At 41.8% G+C, this 17,082-nt stretch overlaps 2 protein-coding genes across 3 annotated transcripts in view; one reads left to right on the forward strand and one right to left on the reverse strand.

Annotated features, from left to right (window-relative positions):
- Nucleotides 1-17,082, forward strand: part of LOC306984771 (uncharacterized protein) — a 102,037-nt gene that overhangs the window by 50,407 nt on the left and 34,548 nt on the right. The window lies entirely within an intron of this gene.
- Nucleotides 4,815-7,277, reverse strand: LOC306984774 (uncharacterized protein). Of its 2 annotated transcripts, none has more exons than XM_079586466.1 (3): nt 7,146-7,277; nt 6,172-6,291; nt 4,815-5,956 (listed from the first exon to the last, which is right to left on the reverse strand). In XM_079586466.1, exons 2-3 carry the CDS (start codon nt 6,227-6,229, stop codon nt 5,073-5,075), a joined length of 942 nt encoding a protein of 313 aa, XP_079442592.1. In that variant the 5' UTR covers nt 6,230-6,291; nt 7,146-7,277; the 3' UTR covers nt 4,815-5,072. The 2 variants fall into 2 exon arrangements, with proteins under 2 accessions (XP_079442592.1, XP_079442591.1); XM_079586465.1 differs by having other exon boundaries at nt 4,822-5,956; nt 6,172-6,823; nt 7,146-7,230.

The raw sequence follows: 17,082 nt of genomic DNA on the forward strand, positions 1-17,082 counted from the left end.
TTTGGTCTGTTTCTGTGTTTTTATTCTGTTTTGGGAGGTGTTTTTTGTTTTTTATCCAGAAAGAAGACCGGACTGGTTTCTGCAGTCTGATTGGTGCCACACCCTGATTGATCAGCTGACTCCTGGTCATTTATAAAAGCCTCCTTCATTACTTCTTTCATTAGCCTTGTGCTCACTCGCTACACTTGCCTTGCCTGACTTTGCTAGTTAGTTTTCAGAGTGTATTAGTAAGAAGACTGTTTTTTTGGTGGGGGGGTTCATTTGAGAGTTTGTTTGAGAAAGTGGTTTGTTTGTTTCTTGTGAACTGCCATACTTGTGATATTGACTACAGCCTGTTTAACGACCTATATTCCACATTACCCCTGCACTAATTTGTTTGCTCTTATACCTGTATATAATTGTGTATAGTAATTTGGGAGGTAGGGAGACCGCTGCCATTTTTTGTTTGATCTTTATTGCCTGGTTTGGATTAGGGAGTTGGGGAAGTAATTGTATTTTTGTTTACTATTTTGGGCTCTATTGGTTTCTGAAGCCAAATCCCCAATTGTAATATAAACCTGTTAAATTCAATAAACATTGTTTTATTCGCTTTTACATAAAAATAAACCTTATTGTTGTTATTTTTTCTTCATGTTAGGCCTTTGACATAGACAAATACGGTACATAGTTGTACCTATCAGGGAGGGAACAATTGGTGGTCTTAGGGGGGGTATTATCAGACCTTCGTATAGTAGAATGTGGCGTTCCACAAGGAAGGATACTCGGACCGTCGTTATTCTTAACATACATTAATGATATGGCAGACTCCTGCTCATGTGAACTATTTCTGTACGCTGATGACTCTGCACTTTTAATGTCTGATAAATAACAATCCATCCTAGAGAGTAACCTGAGCTCGGAGCTAGCTTCTGTAAATAACTGGCTGATTGACAATAGGCTGTCTTTACATTTTGATAAGACAGAAGCCATCTTGTTTGGCTCAAAATACAGATTGAATAGATGCCCGGAATTCAGGGTTATTTTGCGTAGTGGTGTGGTTTATACAAAAGCATCAGTAAAATACCTGGGTTGTATTTTAGAAAACAACTTGGACGGCAGGAATAGGCGAGCAAGGTTCTGAGTAAAGTCACTGGACTTACAAAGTTTTTAGCCAGAAACTCTAAATTTTTAGATAGGTCAACAATGATCATTTTAGCCAATGCTTTAATTTTAAATCAGTTTGAATTTGCATGTACTTCTTGGTTTGAAGGCCTAACGAACCGACTTAAAGGGAGGCTGCAAACAGCACAGAATAAATTAATAAGAGTTATTCTGAATCTGAGCCATAGGTCTCATGTAGGTAGGTCACAATTTGTTGAGTCTCGGGTTGTTATGTCAAGGCTGACCATGATCCATAAAATACTGTTTGGCAATGTACATACTTGCCTGTTGAGAGGAGTTTATTTCAGCATCATATAAAATCAACTAGAATGATAATAATAAAATTAAAGCAAACACAGCTCTGGTATCAAAATAGTATCGGTACCCAAATTCAGGTATCGGGATCGGATCGGAAGTGAAAAAATGTGGATCGGTGCATCCCTAATATTATTATTATATATTAATTAAATATTAATAATATTCTTGCCCCTTTCCGCCAGGCTACAGTAGAGCTTTCTTGGGAGAAAAGGGTGCCTCCCTCCAAAGTGATACCTTTGATGAAGATGCTTAATCATGTTGTAACAAGTAAGCTAGAAGGCCTCAAGTCCAATTTAACAAGGTTGTATCACAACCTTGTCCCGAGGGTCAGGGAAAACATAGTACATTTAGAATCATCAAGTGTGATGACCATACGCTCATTATTGGATCCCAGATTTAAAAAACTGGGATTCTTAAGTTAAGGGAAACTGCAGCTCAACCATGCAAAGACAAAACTGTTTGTGGCTCTGCACCCCTATCCCTAAACTCACTGTTTCAGACGTATGTGCCCTTCAGAAGCTTGTGTTCTGTGCCTTGTGGTGCCATCATCCCAAAGAGACACACAATCACTTTCACAGACCTTTTCCATGGACTGTTCCCTGCTTGTGAAATGACCTGCCTAACTCAACCCGAGCAGCTGAATCATTAGCCAATTTCAAGTAACGGCCAAAAACGCATCTTTTTCATCAACATATGACCCATTAATACTAACACTTACTAAAATCTGCAACAAGTTACAGCACTTACACATTGTTGCTGCCCTAATGTTGGTTTGGTTGCTGCTATTGTTCTCCACATTTGTAAGTCGCTTTGGTTTAAAAGCATCTGCTAAATTATTAAATATAAAAGTAAAATGTAAATGTATGACTGAGCAATAGACTCTCTCTCACACAATCCCTGTGTGCCAAACTACCTAAATGATGCCTTCAGGGGGCACTGAAGTGTTTATAGTAACCATTATAAACCAATTTAATAAAAATAAATAAATTATATAAAAAATAAATCACTCTCATTATGTGCCAGTCGTACTGATGAAAGTTTTTTACCTGCCGGTGTTATGAATGACGGTGATTATGACTGCAAAACATAATCAAACATAAAACAAGGGCATGGCAAGGCATGAAACTCAGAACACAGAACAAGAACCTGGACAACAACATGAAACATTGCTAGACTGTTACGTCCTGTATTATTTTGGGAGAGGTTTTTTTTCTCTCTCTCTCTCTTTGCTATTCCATCTCTCAGGTCCTGTGATTGGACGATGTTCCTGTCAGTCATCGAGTCCACCTGACACCCCGAGAACCAATCAGCGACTAGTGAGCGCGTATAAAGATCCGGATATGACACGAACAGAATCGCTCTCCTTTTCCTTCAGTGACTTCCCGCCATCTCTGGTATGGTAAGCTTTTAACATATTGATATGGCATACCCGTTTTTCACGTTTTCTGTCTGGTGTACTCAATACATAACCTGTCTCTCCCCTCTTCTCCAAGATCTCATAAGGCCCTGAAAAATGCGCAGTTAATACAGACCCCGGAACTGGAAGTAAAACTAGCACTTGATCTCCAACTGCAAAAGATCTGTTAACAGCAGATTTATCATAGCCCTATTTATCATAGTCCTTTGTCCTGGGTTTAGTTAACGTGTTTGTTTGATTTATTTCTTTTCTTTTAGCAGCGCTCTTGTCCCTCACTTTGTGATCGTTAATCTTTTATGTTGTATATAATTTGCAAATAGATGTTTATTGATTTGAAAGTGTATTTGGATCACTGTTTATTGTATTATTGGGTGTCTTATTACATCAAATTATTCTACTTACTAAAAGCAAGTACAAATTCAGTTTTGGTCTCTGCCTGTTTCTTAATTTCACGCATCACATTTCCCCATTTTATTTGATCGATTCTCTTTTTCTTTTGTGTGTGTTACATCCCATAATCTCTAGATGCCAAATATATATGTGGACGTAACATAGACAAAGACACAGGGCAAACATGAGGCCTTAAATACACAGACTTAATTACAAGACAAGGAACACCTGTGAACAATGATCAGACAATTAACAAGTGACAAGACACATGGCAGGATCACATGACAAACAGGGAATCACATGACAAGACACTGAAACATGGCAATGACAAGAACAAAAAAACTGACAAACTGACAGTCTGTTCCTGTGGATGAAACTGAGATGTTCATATCTTGTTCCTGTCTTTCCGTCTTCGGTGCTGATGCCTCAGTCATCGCAGATGGCCCACGCAAGGTGCCGGTCTGCAGATCGAGGAGTTAACCATCTGAATCTCCGGGCTTAGCTCTGAAATGGTTATCTTCCTATTTGAAACACAGGACTTTTTCAGTCACTTTAGGGGATTATTCTTCTACGGTTAACCCTCTTGTGTGTGGAGTTCCTCAGGGTTCTATTTTTGGACCAGTTTTATTTTCGGTTCTATTCTCCAATTGAATGAGGATAAGACAGATATTATTGTATTTGGTAATAAGGGGTGTGCAGAGGATGTTTATGACTGCCTGGGATTGTTTCCTGGGAAGGATCAGTCTAGCGTGAGAAATCTTGGTGTCATTTTTGACTCCGAGCTTAAATTTCAACTGCTGTTGTTAAGAATAGTTTTTTTCCATCCTAGATCAATATCTAAATTGAAGTCTATCCTCTCGTTTGAAGAAATTAAGACGGTTGTTCATGCCTTTGTGTAATCCTGTTTGCATTATTGTCCCAGGGAAAGCAAGAACTGATAAGAATGTAAAATGTGTACCTTGAAATGCAATATAAGTCGCTTCGTATAAAAGCGTCTGCCAAATGCATAAATGTAAATGTACTGTAATGTGTTGTATCTGTGTGAGTCAGGGCTCTCTCTCTCTCTCGTTTGCAGCTTGTTAAGAACTCAGCTGCCAGACTTTTAACGGTTACTAAGAAGAGAGAACATATTACTCCTGTGTTACTCAAACTGCATCGGTTACCAATAAGATACAGAATTCATTAACAAGTGCCGTTGTATGTTTTTACAGAAAAGGTCGAGATCGGCCTGTAATTGACTCATTTTGTATGATCAAGTTGCGTTTTTTTAACAAGCGGTTTAATCGCCCACACACCGTCGGATTTTCGTCGCTGGGCTGATAGGTGGCCTTTTTAGATATATGAATGATATTATTTGATAGACTATTGTTGCCATTGTTTCACAAATGTCTCATATGGACATTGAAAATAATTAAACCAGAAAGAAACAAAACATCCCTTCATAAAACAGTGTTTTATGGCATTGGCAACAAACTAGTTTTCTGAACTATTATTCTTGTACATCTGTGTGAGATGACCATGCACTGCTTGAGCGATGACACTGACACGAGTATTTTCACATTGTTGCTTTATTGTTCAGTTCATCTTGTGTACAGGTAACACTCAGTGTTTACTGCGCATGTGCAACACAACAGAGGATCAATACGGGTGTCGGAGAACAAAACATGCAACACTTACAATGCAATTCACAACCATTTTAACCAGTTCCCATTGTCAAACAATCAAACTTCAATACTAATTTTAGATTAACTGTATTAAAGGTTATTCCATCTTTTGCTTATTTACAAGTTATGAAAATGAACCTTGCTCACTTAAACACCTTTGGGCAATTATTTTTCTTATGTTTCTTTAGACTTGATAAATGACTGAAACTCTTCTCACATGAAGAGCACTTGTACGGTTTCTCTCCAGTGTGAATTCTCTCATGAGCTTTCAGGCTTCCTGACCAAGCAAAACTCTTTCCACAGTGTGAACACTTGTACGGTTTCTCTCCAGTGTGAACTCTCTGGTGTTTTATTAACTCGCTGGATGAATTGAAGCTCTTCCCACAGTCAGAGCACACATAAGGTCTCACACCAGTATGAACTCTCTCATGAGCTTTCAGGTTTCCTGACTGAGAGAAACTCTTTTCACAGTGTGAACACTTGTACTGTTTCTCTCCAGTGTGAACTCTCTGGTGTGATTTTAAGTTGCTGGATGAAGTGCAGGTCTTCCCACAGTCAGAGCACACATAAGGTCTCACACCAGTATGAATACGCTCATGCTCTTTTAAAGATCCAAGTTGTGAAAAACTCTTTCCACAAAACGAACAAATGTTAGGCTTCACACCAGCATGAACTTTAAGGTGTTTTCTTAAGTTTGATTCCAAAACATATGTTTTCTCACACTGATCACAGCTGAATGATCTCACTCCAGAGTGAAGGCGCAGATGATCATTGAGCTTACTTTTCTGAGCGAAACTCTTTCCACACTGATTGCAAGTGAACAGTTTTTCTCCAGTGTGAATCATCATGTGTCTGTTCAGGGTATATTTACATACAAAACTCTTTCCACACTCAGAGCAGGTGAAAGATCCTTTGACTCCAGATTTTCCAGCTTGTTTCTGTGTGAAATTCTCCTCAGTCTTTGAAACGACTGCATTTCCATCTTCATTTGTGAAATAATGAGGTTTTTGAAACTGATGCAGTTCGTCTGAAATAAACAAATTTAAAATAAACAAATAAAATTCACATAATTCAATAAAAGGATAAATGAGAAACAAAAATAAACATTGTTCAAAATCTCAATTTAGCACAAATCCAGTTTACTACTGAGTCTAGTATCTAGTTTTAGATGTATAGTTATATGTCAGTTTTCATCTTAATGTTCCTCATCAGTCATTAAAGAGAATGAAGGAAAACACCAACCTATTTGTTCCTCTGTATCTTCATCTTTTATTCTGCAGGGTTCTTCCTTAATCTCCATCTTTACAATAGTATGTCCGTAGTTTCTCCTGGAGTAATTCCTCCTGCTTGCTTCTTCTTCTCCTGTGGGAAGATGGGAATATTCCCAGCATTTAAACTCTCATGAACGGCTGTGGGAGCTTCACTGACTGAAGGAGTGAATTGTGGTCGTTGTTGCTCATTTAGCAGATGATCATCACACTCACAATCACTCTAGATTATTCAGTGTAAATGTTTTGCTCAAACAACTGTTTAGAAACAATTCTATGATTACTGAATTTACACTTTGGGCTTAATATCAAGCCTCATTTTGACATTTTATTTTGAATTTCATCTTTTTATTGTGGCTTTTGTTTTGCCCTCTTTCTGTAAATATTGTATATACATCATTTTTCCTTTATTACTGAAGTGGTATTGGGATTGTGTGCTTTTTTTCTTTTGATCTTTTCTCCTGTGTTTGGTATCGCTAATAAGACCACTGTATTTTATTTTATTTTCTTATAGAGAGTTTGTTTAAGTGGGTTTAGTCAGTTATTTAAAAAAAAAAAAAACTTTTTTTATTGTTTTGGCCTTTCCCAACCCTGAAGACTTTGCTTCATGTTTGTTTTTGGTGAAGCTGAAAGAAAAAAGGAAAAAAGAAAGATTGTAAACATTTTACGTGTTACTTTTAAATCTCTTTATATCTCTCACATTTTTTATTAATAATACTTGTACCATCTAACTTGAAAATGTCAAGATTTAAATTAAAATAAACAACACCAGTAACACGGAGACCAGAGGGTTAATATAATTATAAACTGCTTAGCAGATATTTTATTTGAATTTCAAAATTATCTATTATGGTGAAAGTGTTAAAGTTATTAATTATGACATCTGTTAAAGTAACGGTTTCTACTCAGATTTTCGAACAATATCATCATCCAAGATTATTTATTTACCTCAAGCGGTCTGTTTGTTTTGAAGTTCTGTGAGTAAGAAAGACGCACAGTCACTACTCGATCTGTACTGCGCATGTGCAAGAACGTGTCTTCTTCTTCTTCTTCTTCTTCTTCTTCTTCTTCTTCTTCTTCTTCTTCTTCTTCTTCTTCTTCTTTAAATGTATTGGCGGTTGGCATACCAATTTGGTGCATTACCGCCACCAACTGTTTGAGGTGTGGAGCTTCAATGCGGATTTATATACTAACATAAATATATATATATATATATATAAAATATATAAAAAAGAAAAATAATAATAATAAATAATTATAAATATTGTATATTCTTAATTGTTCTTAAATTCGATCAAATATACCTGTTTCTTTTAAGTATCTCATGAGAGCTGGCCATGCTGATGGTTTTGACTTGTTCTAACATTATGGTTCTCTCTGTGCTGTATGCTTCACACTCTAGTAATACATGCTCTACAGTTTCTCTCTTGTCACAGTTAATACATAGTCCTGTTGCGTGTTTCCCTAAACGACTGAGATTATGATTGAGACCTGTATGTCCAATTCTTAACCTTGTGATCACAGTTTCTCCCCTTCGCTTCCAACCAGCCTTTGGTCTCCTTTTCCCATTGTCTTTGCCATAACCTATTGATTCCTGTTTTAATGACACTTTTCATTTCCATTTTACTCAATGGAACTGTCCATTGCAGGTCTGACTTAAGAGTCTTTTTAGCCAAACGATCAGCTGCTTCATATTTCAATGTGAGATCATGGGACCCACATAAAACACACTATAATATTAAGATTTTGTAATCTATATAAACTATGAAAGATTTCATAAATCAAGTCAGGCCTACAAACAGATTTACAATTTGCAATACTTAATAATGATGCAAGGCAAGGCAAGTTTATTTATATAGCACATTTCATACACACTGGTAATTCAAAGTGCTTTACATAGAGGAAATTAAAATAATTACATAATAAAAGAAATAAGAATAATTAAAACAGTTTAGAAAATAAAACACAGTGCAAACAGTCGGACGAACAGTGGCACAGTGCTCAATTCAGTAAATGCAAAGCTAAACAGTGGTAATTCAAAGTGCTTTACATAGAAGAAATTAAAATAATCAAAAGAAATAAGAATAATTAAAACCCTATCTGAGATGGAAGTGATTGAGCAGGTTTGCGGTGCCACTGGACCTACAATCCAGGGACGTCCTCTGCTGGGGTGGTGTCCCCCACAGAGCACGTTTCACTTTTGCTGTTTTAAACAAACAGCGAACCTCTATACTCTCCGTAGTATAGATAATCTTCACTCGCCTCGTCGGAGTGAAGCTCTCCCGTTCCCCTTCAAAATCTCTTCCAATCAGACAGCCCTAAAAATTAATAAAATCTTCCTGAATCACAGTTTGGAAAATAAAATAATAAAATACAGTGCAAACAGTCGGACGCACAGTGGCACAGTGCTCATTCAGTAAATGCTAAGCTAAACAGATGTGTTTGAGTCTGGATTTGAATGTGGCTACTGTAGTAGCACACCTGATCTCTTCTGGAAGCTGGTTCAGCTGCGGCTGGCATAATAGCTAAAAGCGGACTCTCCTTGCTTTGAGTGAACCCTTGGTATTTCTAGCTGATGTGATCCTAATGATCTGAGTGATCTGTTGGGTTTATATTCAGTGAGCATATCTGCAATGTATTGAGGTCCTAGGCCATTCAATAATTTATATAACAGTGATAATACTTTAAAATCAATCCTAAATGTGACTCGGAGCCAGTTTAAAGACCTGAGGACTGGATGCCAATTGAGTCTGTAACAGATGATATATTGGTTAGGCCCAACCTCCTCTATCCACGTGAGTGCTAGTAAAATAGCTAAAAGTTACTCAGTGTAAACTGCTAAATGGTCTGAAGTTCTTTTTAGTATTGATTTCTGAAAATGTGGTATATATACGGTCCCGTCTTTCCAGTATTTGGGTCTTTTGAGCCGTCTGTAAATATTTGAATACTATTATTGTACTTGAGACCTAGATATTGTTTTACCAGATCGTTCATCCCACCATATTCTTTGCATTGTTTTAATATCTTTGCAATTTCAAGATCCACAACTGGTGATGGAAATATCCAAGGAGGAATAGCAGGTAACGCCACTGTACAGCTGTTAGTTAATTTAACTATTCCCAGTTTCTCGTCTTGTCTGTTTCCCAGCCATCCAAAACTGTTAAATTGCTTCCTTCCATGTTCCCAACATGCGTTCAACACTGGTTTGGTTGGATGACCCTGTTTATGCCCCTGCAAATTTACCCAATATACCATGGAAAGCTGAAGACGTCTCAGGGATAAAGGCATCTCCACAACCTCCACCTGGAGAGCTGGGATTGAAGAAGTCTTGATTGCACCACTTCATAGGCGAAGGGCTGCAAGAACGTGTCTGCTGATAGAGAAGCATTTCCATTGGCTGCAGTCTGCAGGCATTGGCCAATAACAAAAGACGACATAGCGCAGCCAATTTTACAGAATGATATTGATAAATATCAATATCCCTCTAAGTTTTTATTATCATATATTGTGCTACGTTTATGTAGCTATTGTAAGCCGCTGTCACGGATTGGCCAGGTTCTTCCACCACAATCACCCAGCGATCACAGTCACCTGAGTTCTAACGAGACACATCTGCACCCCATCAATCACTCTGCTTCATAAGCACACACCACGCACCTCTCATTGTCCGGGCTCGTTCATACGAAGCGGACTCATAGTGCTTCTCTCTACGAGTGTCACTAACTAAACTTACCTGTGTTTGCTTACCAGTTCTCTGTGCTGATTCCAGTCTGTCCCAGTCTGTCCAGATCTTCTCTTCAGTGGGGTGCGAGCTGTAAGCCATTCAGTCCAGTCAAGTGGTGCGTGAGTGTGTGCCGTCAGCCTGTCAGCCTCTTCTAACGAAGTTTGAATCCACTCTGGAAATCTCCTCCCGCCGTTCCTGCTAAAGAAATCTCTATTATTCATTCACGGATTGCACTGAAGATTCTCCATATCTGAACTCTGATTCTCACCCATTACTGCACGTTGAGTTATCCTGATACTCTGCTGTTTAATTAAACTTTATAATCACTATTTACCTTGTTGTCCGTCTGCTTCCGTAACAGTTAGCCCGGACCTTAAAGACAGTAACAGCATGAGTGTTCCAGATCCCTTTCAAGAGCTGGTGGATTCGCTGAAGAGGGTATTAATATCTTCTCCTACCATCACGCCTCCCGCACCACCGGCGCCACCGCCGCCGAGCGCTTCTTCGGCCAACGCATCTTCCAGTCCCATGGCCCGACCAGCGCCCTACTCTGGCGGGGCGGAGGAGTGCAACGGATTTTTGCTTCAATGCTCTCTCATATTTACCATGCAACCCACTTTATATCCTACCGACCAGTCAAAAATAGCATTCATCACATCTCTACTCACCGGTCCAGCTCTCCAATGGGCCGAATCGATCTGGAAGCAAGCTGGCCCAGCCATTAGTTCTATACAAGCCTTCGTTTCCCACTTCAAAGAAGTATTCGGTCGAACTGATGGAGAGATATCAGCCGGTGAGCAACTTTATCATTTATCTCAAGGAAAGATGTCTACTCATAATTATGCCCTTCGCTTTCGCTCTCTAGCTGCAGCCAGTGGATGGAACGAGCGGTCCTTACTGACCACCTACCGGCTTGGTCTCACACCCCAACTCCGTATGCAACTGGCCGCATTGGATGATAATATGGGGCTCGAAAAGTTCATTCAACAATCCATCAGATGCTCAGACCGGATACAATCTTATCAGTCCCATTCTAACGCTACTGTACTCCTCCGCCCATCTGAAACCGCCAGCCCTCCAGAACCAGAACCCATGATTATCGATTCTGGTAAACTTACCGCTGCTGAGCGACAGAGGAGGCTGACCCGGGGTCTATGCATGTATTGTGGAGCCAGTGGGCATGTTCGGTTAAACTGTCCAATTAGTCCCATACGAACATCGGTGAGTGTCTTCTGTATTGAGGAAGAAAAGATGCATCCTCTCACTACTTGTGTCCAGTTAACCACCCAGACATCCTCTGTTTCAGCTCACGCTCTCGTCGACTCCGGGTCAGCAGGAAATTTCATCTCGGGGACCCTCTGTCGTCAGCTCCAGCTCCGTACCGAAGCCTCGTCAAATGTTTACCAGATCCAACCCATAACCAAGTTCATCACTGCACGCCCACGTATTCACCGGAAATGTGAACCCATTACACTTCAAGTCGGAGCACTACACCAAGAGGATATCCAGCTGCTGGTTCTGGAGGGGGCCAATGCGGATATTATACTGGGGCGGCCGTGGCTGGTGAAGCATGATCCCATCATCTCTTGGGGCTCCGGGGAAGTAATGAAGTGGGGCAAGGACTGCTCACCAAGATGTTTTCCAGTTCTTCCACGTCCTGTTCTGAATCCTGTTCCAGTCTATGTCACATCAGTCGAAAGTCCACTCGAGAAACAGTCCACGAAGATTCCTGATATCTACTCATCTTTCCAAGACATCTTCTGCCCCAAGAGAGCTTCCCAGCTACCACCTCATCGGCCATGGGACTGCGCCATAGACCTGATTCATGATGCTCCTTTGCCCAGAGGTAAGATCTACCCGTTGTCACTTCCTGAGACCAAGGCCATGGAGGAGTACATTCAAGAAGCTCTCGACCAAGGGTACATTCGGCATTCTACATCTCCCGCAGCATCCAGCTTCTTCTTTGTGGCCAAGAAGGATGGAGGGCTGCGGCCATGCATTGATTACCGGACCCTGAACCAAGGTACCGTCAAATTCAAATATCCCCTTCCTCTCGTCCCTGCGGCTCTCGAACAACTCCGTTCAGCAAACATCTTCACGAAGTTGGACCTCCGCAGCGCTTACAACCTGGTGAGAATACGAGAAGGGGATGAATGGAAGACCGCTTTTGTGACCCCTACTGGCCACTATGAATATCTGGTTATGCCCTATGGTCTGGTCAACGCTCCTTCCGTGTTTCAAAACTTCATTCATGAGGTCCTCCGGGAGTTCTTGCATCGCTTCGTGGTCGTCTATATAGATGACATCCTCATCTACTCCCGGAGTGAAGTCGAACATCGCCACCATGTTGCGGAGGTCCTTCACACACTCAGAGCTCATCATCTCTTCCTGAAGGCCGAGAAATGTTCTTTTCATCTCCCATCAGTTCAGTTCCTAGGATACCTCATTGACCGTCAGGGGGTCCGCATGGATGAGAGGAAGGTCACAGCTGTAACCACCTGGCCAGAACCCACCACGATCAAAGAACTCCAGAGATTCCTTGGTTTTGCCAACTTTTACAGACGTTTCATACGAGGTTACAGCATCATCACCACTCCACTCACCAACTTGCTCAAAGGAAAACCGAAAAGTCTCCTCTGGACTCCTGAAGCGGCCGCAGCCTTCCAATCCCTCAAATCTGCCTTCACACAAGCACCCCTCCTGACGCATCCAGATCCAGAGCTTCCTTTCGTCGTGGAGGTGGACGCCTCGACTTCCGGAGTTGGAGCCGTCCTTTCTCAACTTCATGGGACACCTGAATTACTCCATCCATGTGCCTACTTCTCCCGGAAGCTCAGCCCGGCGGAGAGGAATTACGACATCGGCAACCGTGAACTCCTGGCCATCAAGCTTGCCCTGGAGGAGTGGCGACATTGGCTGGAAGGTGCCATCCATCCATTCCAAGTTATCACTGACCATAAAAACCTCCAGTACCTCCGTGATGCAAAACGACTTTGTCCCCGTCAAGCCAGATGGTCATTATTCTTCTCAAGATTCCACTTCTCCATTACTTACCGTCCTGGTCCTAAGAATGTCCGTGCCGATGCTTTATCCAGATTGTATGATTCTCCAGAAACTCCCGAGACAACCACCAACATTATACCCGAAGATATCATCATCAGTCCCATCGAATGGTCTGCTCCTCCAGCCGTCGCCACTCCTAATCCACGACCTCCGCTGGGCTGCCCACCTAATCGTCAGTTCATCCCTAGGACACAACGGGTAGATCTCATTCACACCATTCATACCTCTCTGGGCACTGGACATCCCGGGGCCAACAACACTCTCTCGCTGCTATCCGAGCGCTTCTGGTGGCCAGGTATGGCAAGGGATGTGAAAAGGTATGTTCAAGGCTGTAAGGAGTGTGCCATGTCCAAAAGTCCCAGACATCTTCCTGCAGGGAAGCTCCATCCCTTGCCAATTCCTAACCGCCCCTGGTCACACCTAGGAGTTGACTTCATGACCGATCTACCGTCATCGGATGGAAACACCTGTATCTTCGTCATCGTAGATCGATTCTCTAAGTTCTGCAGACTATTACCATTAAGAGGTCTTCCCACTGCCCTGGAAACCGCCGAACTTCTCTTCAATCATGTCTTTCGATATTATGGGATCCCAGAAGACATTGTGTCAGACAGGGGACCCCAGTTCATTTCCCGAGTATGGAAATCGTTTTTCAAGCTCCTAGGTGTGACAGTCAGCCTCTCCTCTGGCTACCACCCTCAGACCAACGGCCAGACGGAGAGGAAGATCCAGGAAGTGGGGCGGTTCCTCAGGACCTTCTGCAACGGCCACCAGAACTCCTGGAACCAGTTTCTGGGCTGGGCGGAGTATGCCCAAAATTCACTGCGGCAACCCACGACAGGCCTCACACCATTCCAGTGTGTTCTCGGATTCCAACCTCCTCTATTTCCCTGGGATGGTGAACCATCTGAGGTCCCCGCAGTGGATTACTGGTTCCGGGAGAGCGAGAGAGTTTGGGACGAAGCTCACCATCATCTGCAGAGGGCAGTTCGCAGATCCAAAACAGTCGCTGACCGGAGGAGGATTTCAGGTCCAGTCTACGTTCCAGGAGACAAGGTTTGGCTATCAACTCGCGATATTCGTATGCGACTGCCCTCCAAAAAACTGAGTCCCAGGTTTGTTGGCCCCTTTACCATCCTGGAACAGGTCAATCCCGTCACTTTCAAACTCCAACTACCACCACAGTACAGAATTCATCCCACATTTCACGTCTCCTTACTCAAACCCTTTCACGAACCTCTTGTTCTCTCCACAGAACCTGGCCAAGAAGAGGAACCTCCTCCCCCTTTGATGCTGGAAGAAGGGTCCATCTACTCCGTTCGTGAAATCCTGCAGTCCCGACGTCGTGGTGGTCAACTGGAATATCTCGTCGATTGGGAAGGATACGGACCAGAGGAGAGATCATGGATCCCAAGAGTCGACATCCTAGATCCCACGCTCATGGAAAAGTTCCATTCCAGCCATCCTCAGTACCCTGGACCTCGTGGACGAGGAAGACCACCACGGCGCCGGAGACCCCGGCCCTCAGGAGCGGGCCCTGGGGAGGGGGGTAATGTCACGGATTGGCCAGGTTCTTCCACCACAATCACCCAGCGATCACAGTCACCTGAGTTCTAACGAGACACATCTGCACCCCATCAATCACTCTGCTTCATAAGCACACACCACGCACCTCTCATTGTCCGGGCTCGTTCATACGAAGCGGACTCATAGTGCTTCTCTCTACGAGTGTCACTAACTAAACTTACCTGTGTTTGCTTACCAGTTCTCTGTGCTGATTCCAGTCTGTCCCAGTCTGTCCAGATCTTCTCTTCAGTGGGGTGCGAGCCGTAAGCCATTCAGTCCAGTCAAGTGGTGCGTGAGTGTGTGCCGTCAGCCTGTCAGCCTCTTCTAACGAAGTTTGAATCCACTCTGGAAATCTCCTCCCGCCGTTCCTGCTAAAGAAATCTCTATTATTCATTCACGGATTGCACTGAAGATTCTCCATATCTGAACTCTGATTCTCACCCATTACTGCACGTTGAGTTATCCTGATACTCTGCTGTTTAATTAAACTTTATAATCACTATTTACCTTGTTGTCCGTCTGCTTCCGTAACAGCCGCGCTATATTGGTCCAATTTTTCCAATTACACGGGGAAGGTTTCTTGCGCGTTCCGTCTTTCCAACATCTCAAAAGTAATTTGGGTTAAATGCAATACATTTATCATATGTGTTTATTCGTTATTTCATCTGACTCCATAAATGAAAGGTTTTGATAATATCTATGCATCACTAAAAGTGAGCGAATGTTTGACTATTACTTTTAAACTATGAATGAACTACTAAACTACTAATTAAACTACTAATGAACAAGGTCAAAATCAATTTGAATAATCAAATGTAACAATTTATTAAATCAGGTATCAGGTCAATTGTATAATCAATTCAAAGATAATCAATACAGAACATGAATAAAAAAGAAGAGATGCGAACCCAACCTGAATAAATACATGAGGCTGGGTGTCTCGGTCACTCCCAGCCATCATGGGCCAGTCTAGATACAGAAAGTGCCCCGATTCCTCTGCCGCACACCATTAAATATCCAAAACCTCTTTCACATGTTAACAATGGGAATTTACATTCAGAGTTGACACCTTTTGGGGGTAGGAGAACATTTGCCTAGAGACAACCTTCCTTTGTGTGCCAGTTTCTCTAAACTTCTCAAAACCTGATTTATTTTTGTTTAACTAAGTTGAAAATGAGACATTTGTACCACTCACTCTGAGACATTTTAAATGATACTAAACATAATAATCATTCACATTAAACCATATATACTGTATATATTCTTGTGTGAGTCTTTAGGCGTGAAAAGGAGTGAGACTGTATGCGGGAGGTCAGATGTTAATTTCCAGCAAGGTCCTTTGTTTCATAGACTAGTCTATCTCTCCAACCAGTTTTTCCAGCCTATATTGTAGATAAAATATAGTAATCGTTACAATGTCCAAATATATATATATATATATATATATATATATATATATATATATATATATATATATATTCTTTCAACTGGAACGCCGTCCCCCATCCTGTTTGCATTATTGTCCCAGGGTAAGCAAGAACTGATAAGAATGTAAAATGTGTACCTTGAAATGCAATGTAAGTCGCTTCGTATAAAAGCGTCTGTCAAATGCATAAATGTAAATGTACTGTAATGTGTTGTATCTGTGTGAGTCAGGGCTCTCTCTCTCTCGTTTGCAGCTTGTTCAGCTGCCAGACTTTTAACGGGTACTAAGAAGAGAGAACATATTACTCCTGTGTTACTCAAACTGCATCGGTTACCAATACGATACAGAATTCATTAACAAGTGCCGTTGTATGTTTTTACAGAAAAGGTCGAGATCGGCCTGTAATAGGGGATTATCACGCTGATACGTAGTACTTCCGCATTCAGTGATCTTTGTGCACTGCCACTTCCGGTGAATCACTCACTCTGGCGTACCCATGATGGACGACCTTAAGTTTATACTGCATCCAGGGTGCGATTTACCGTGGGATTTACCCCTTTCTGGTCAATTAAATGTATCCCTGCCTCTGTTTAATTATTTTTATCCCCGGTGGCATGGATGTAGTGGAGGCTAAACGCACGTAAACGCCGTTTGCTCACCTCCCAAAATTCTGAAATAGCGATCCACCTCTAAATTGCGTTTATCCACCTCTAAATAGCATATTCCTAAGCCATTTTAAATTAAGCTTAGGCTATGTCGTTTTAGTTTCATATTGTCCATTATTAGTTTCATAGGTTGTTAAACCTAAGACGAAGTCTTTCATATTGCGCTGCATTACTGTCAGTAGCCGCGCGGGTTAGACCATAATAATACAGGGCTAAGATTATCACAAATAAACACAAGATTTTGACGCATATCCAAGAGTTTGTGGAGCGGAGTGTGAGCGCGCCCCAGACAGCATTTACATCTGTGCCAGATCCGTTTTCGAATCAGCAGATTCGCATAGGAGTCGCACTCACTATGCAGATCTGCACCAACTCTGCGCCAGACTTGTCTGTAGCTTCGACTGTGACAGTCCGTCCGGCGGGTGCGGCGCCGATCCGGGG

This window comes from Phoxinus phoxinus (genome assembly GCF_949152265.1).
Source record: "Phoxinus phoxinus genome assembly, chromosome: 17".
In the NCBI taxonomy this organism is placed as follows: domain Eukaryota; kingdom Metazoa; phylum Chordata; class Actinopteri; order Cypriniformes; family Leuciscidae; genus Phoxinus; species Phoxinus phoxinus.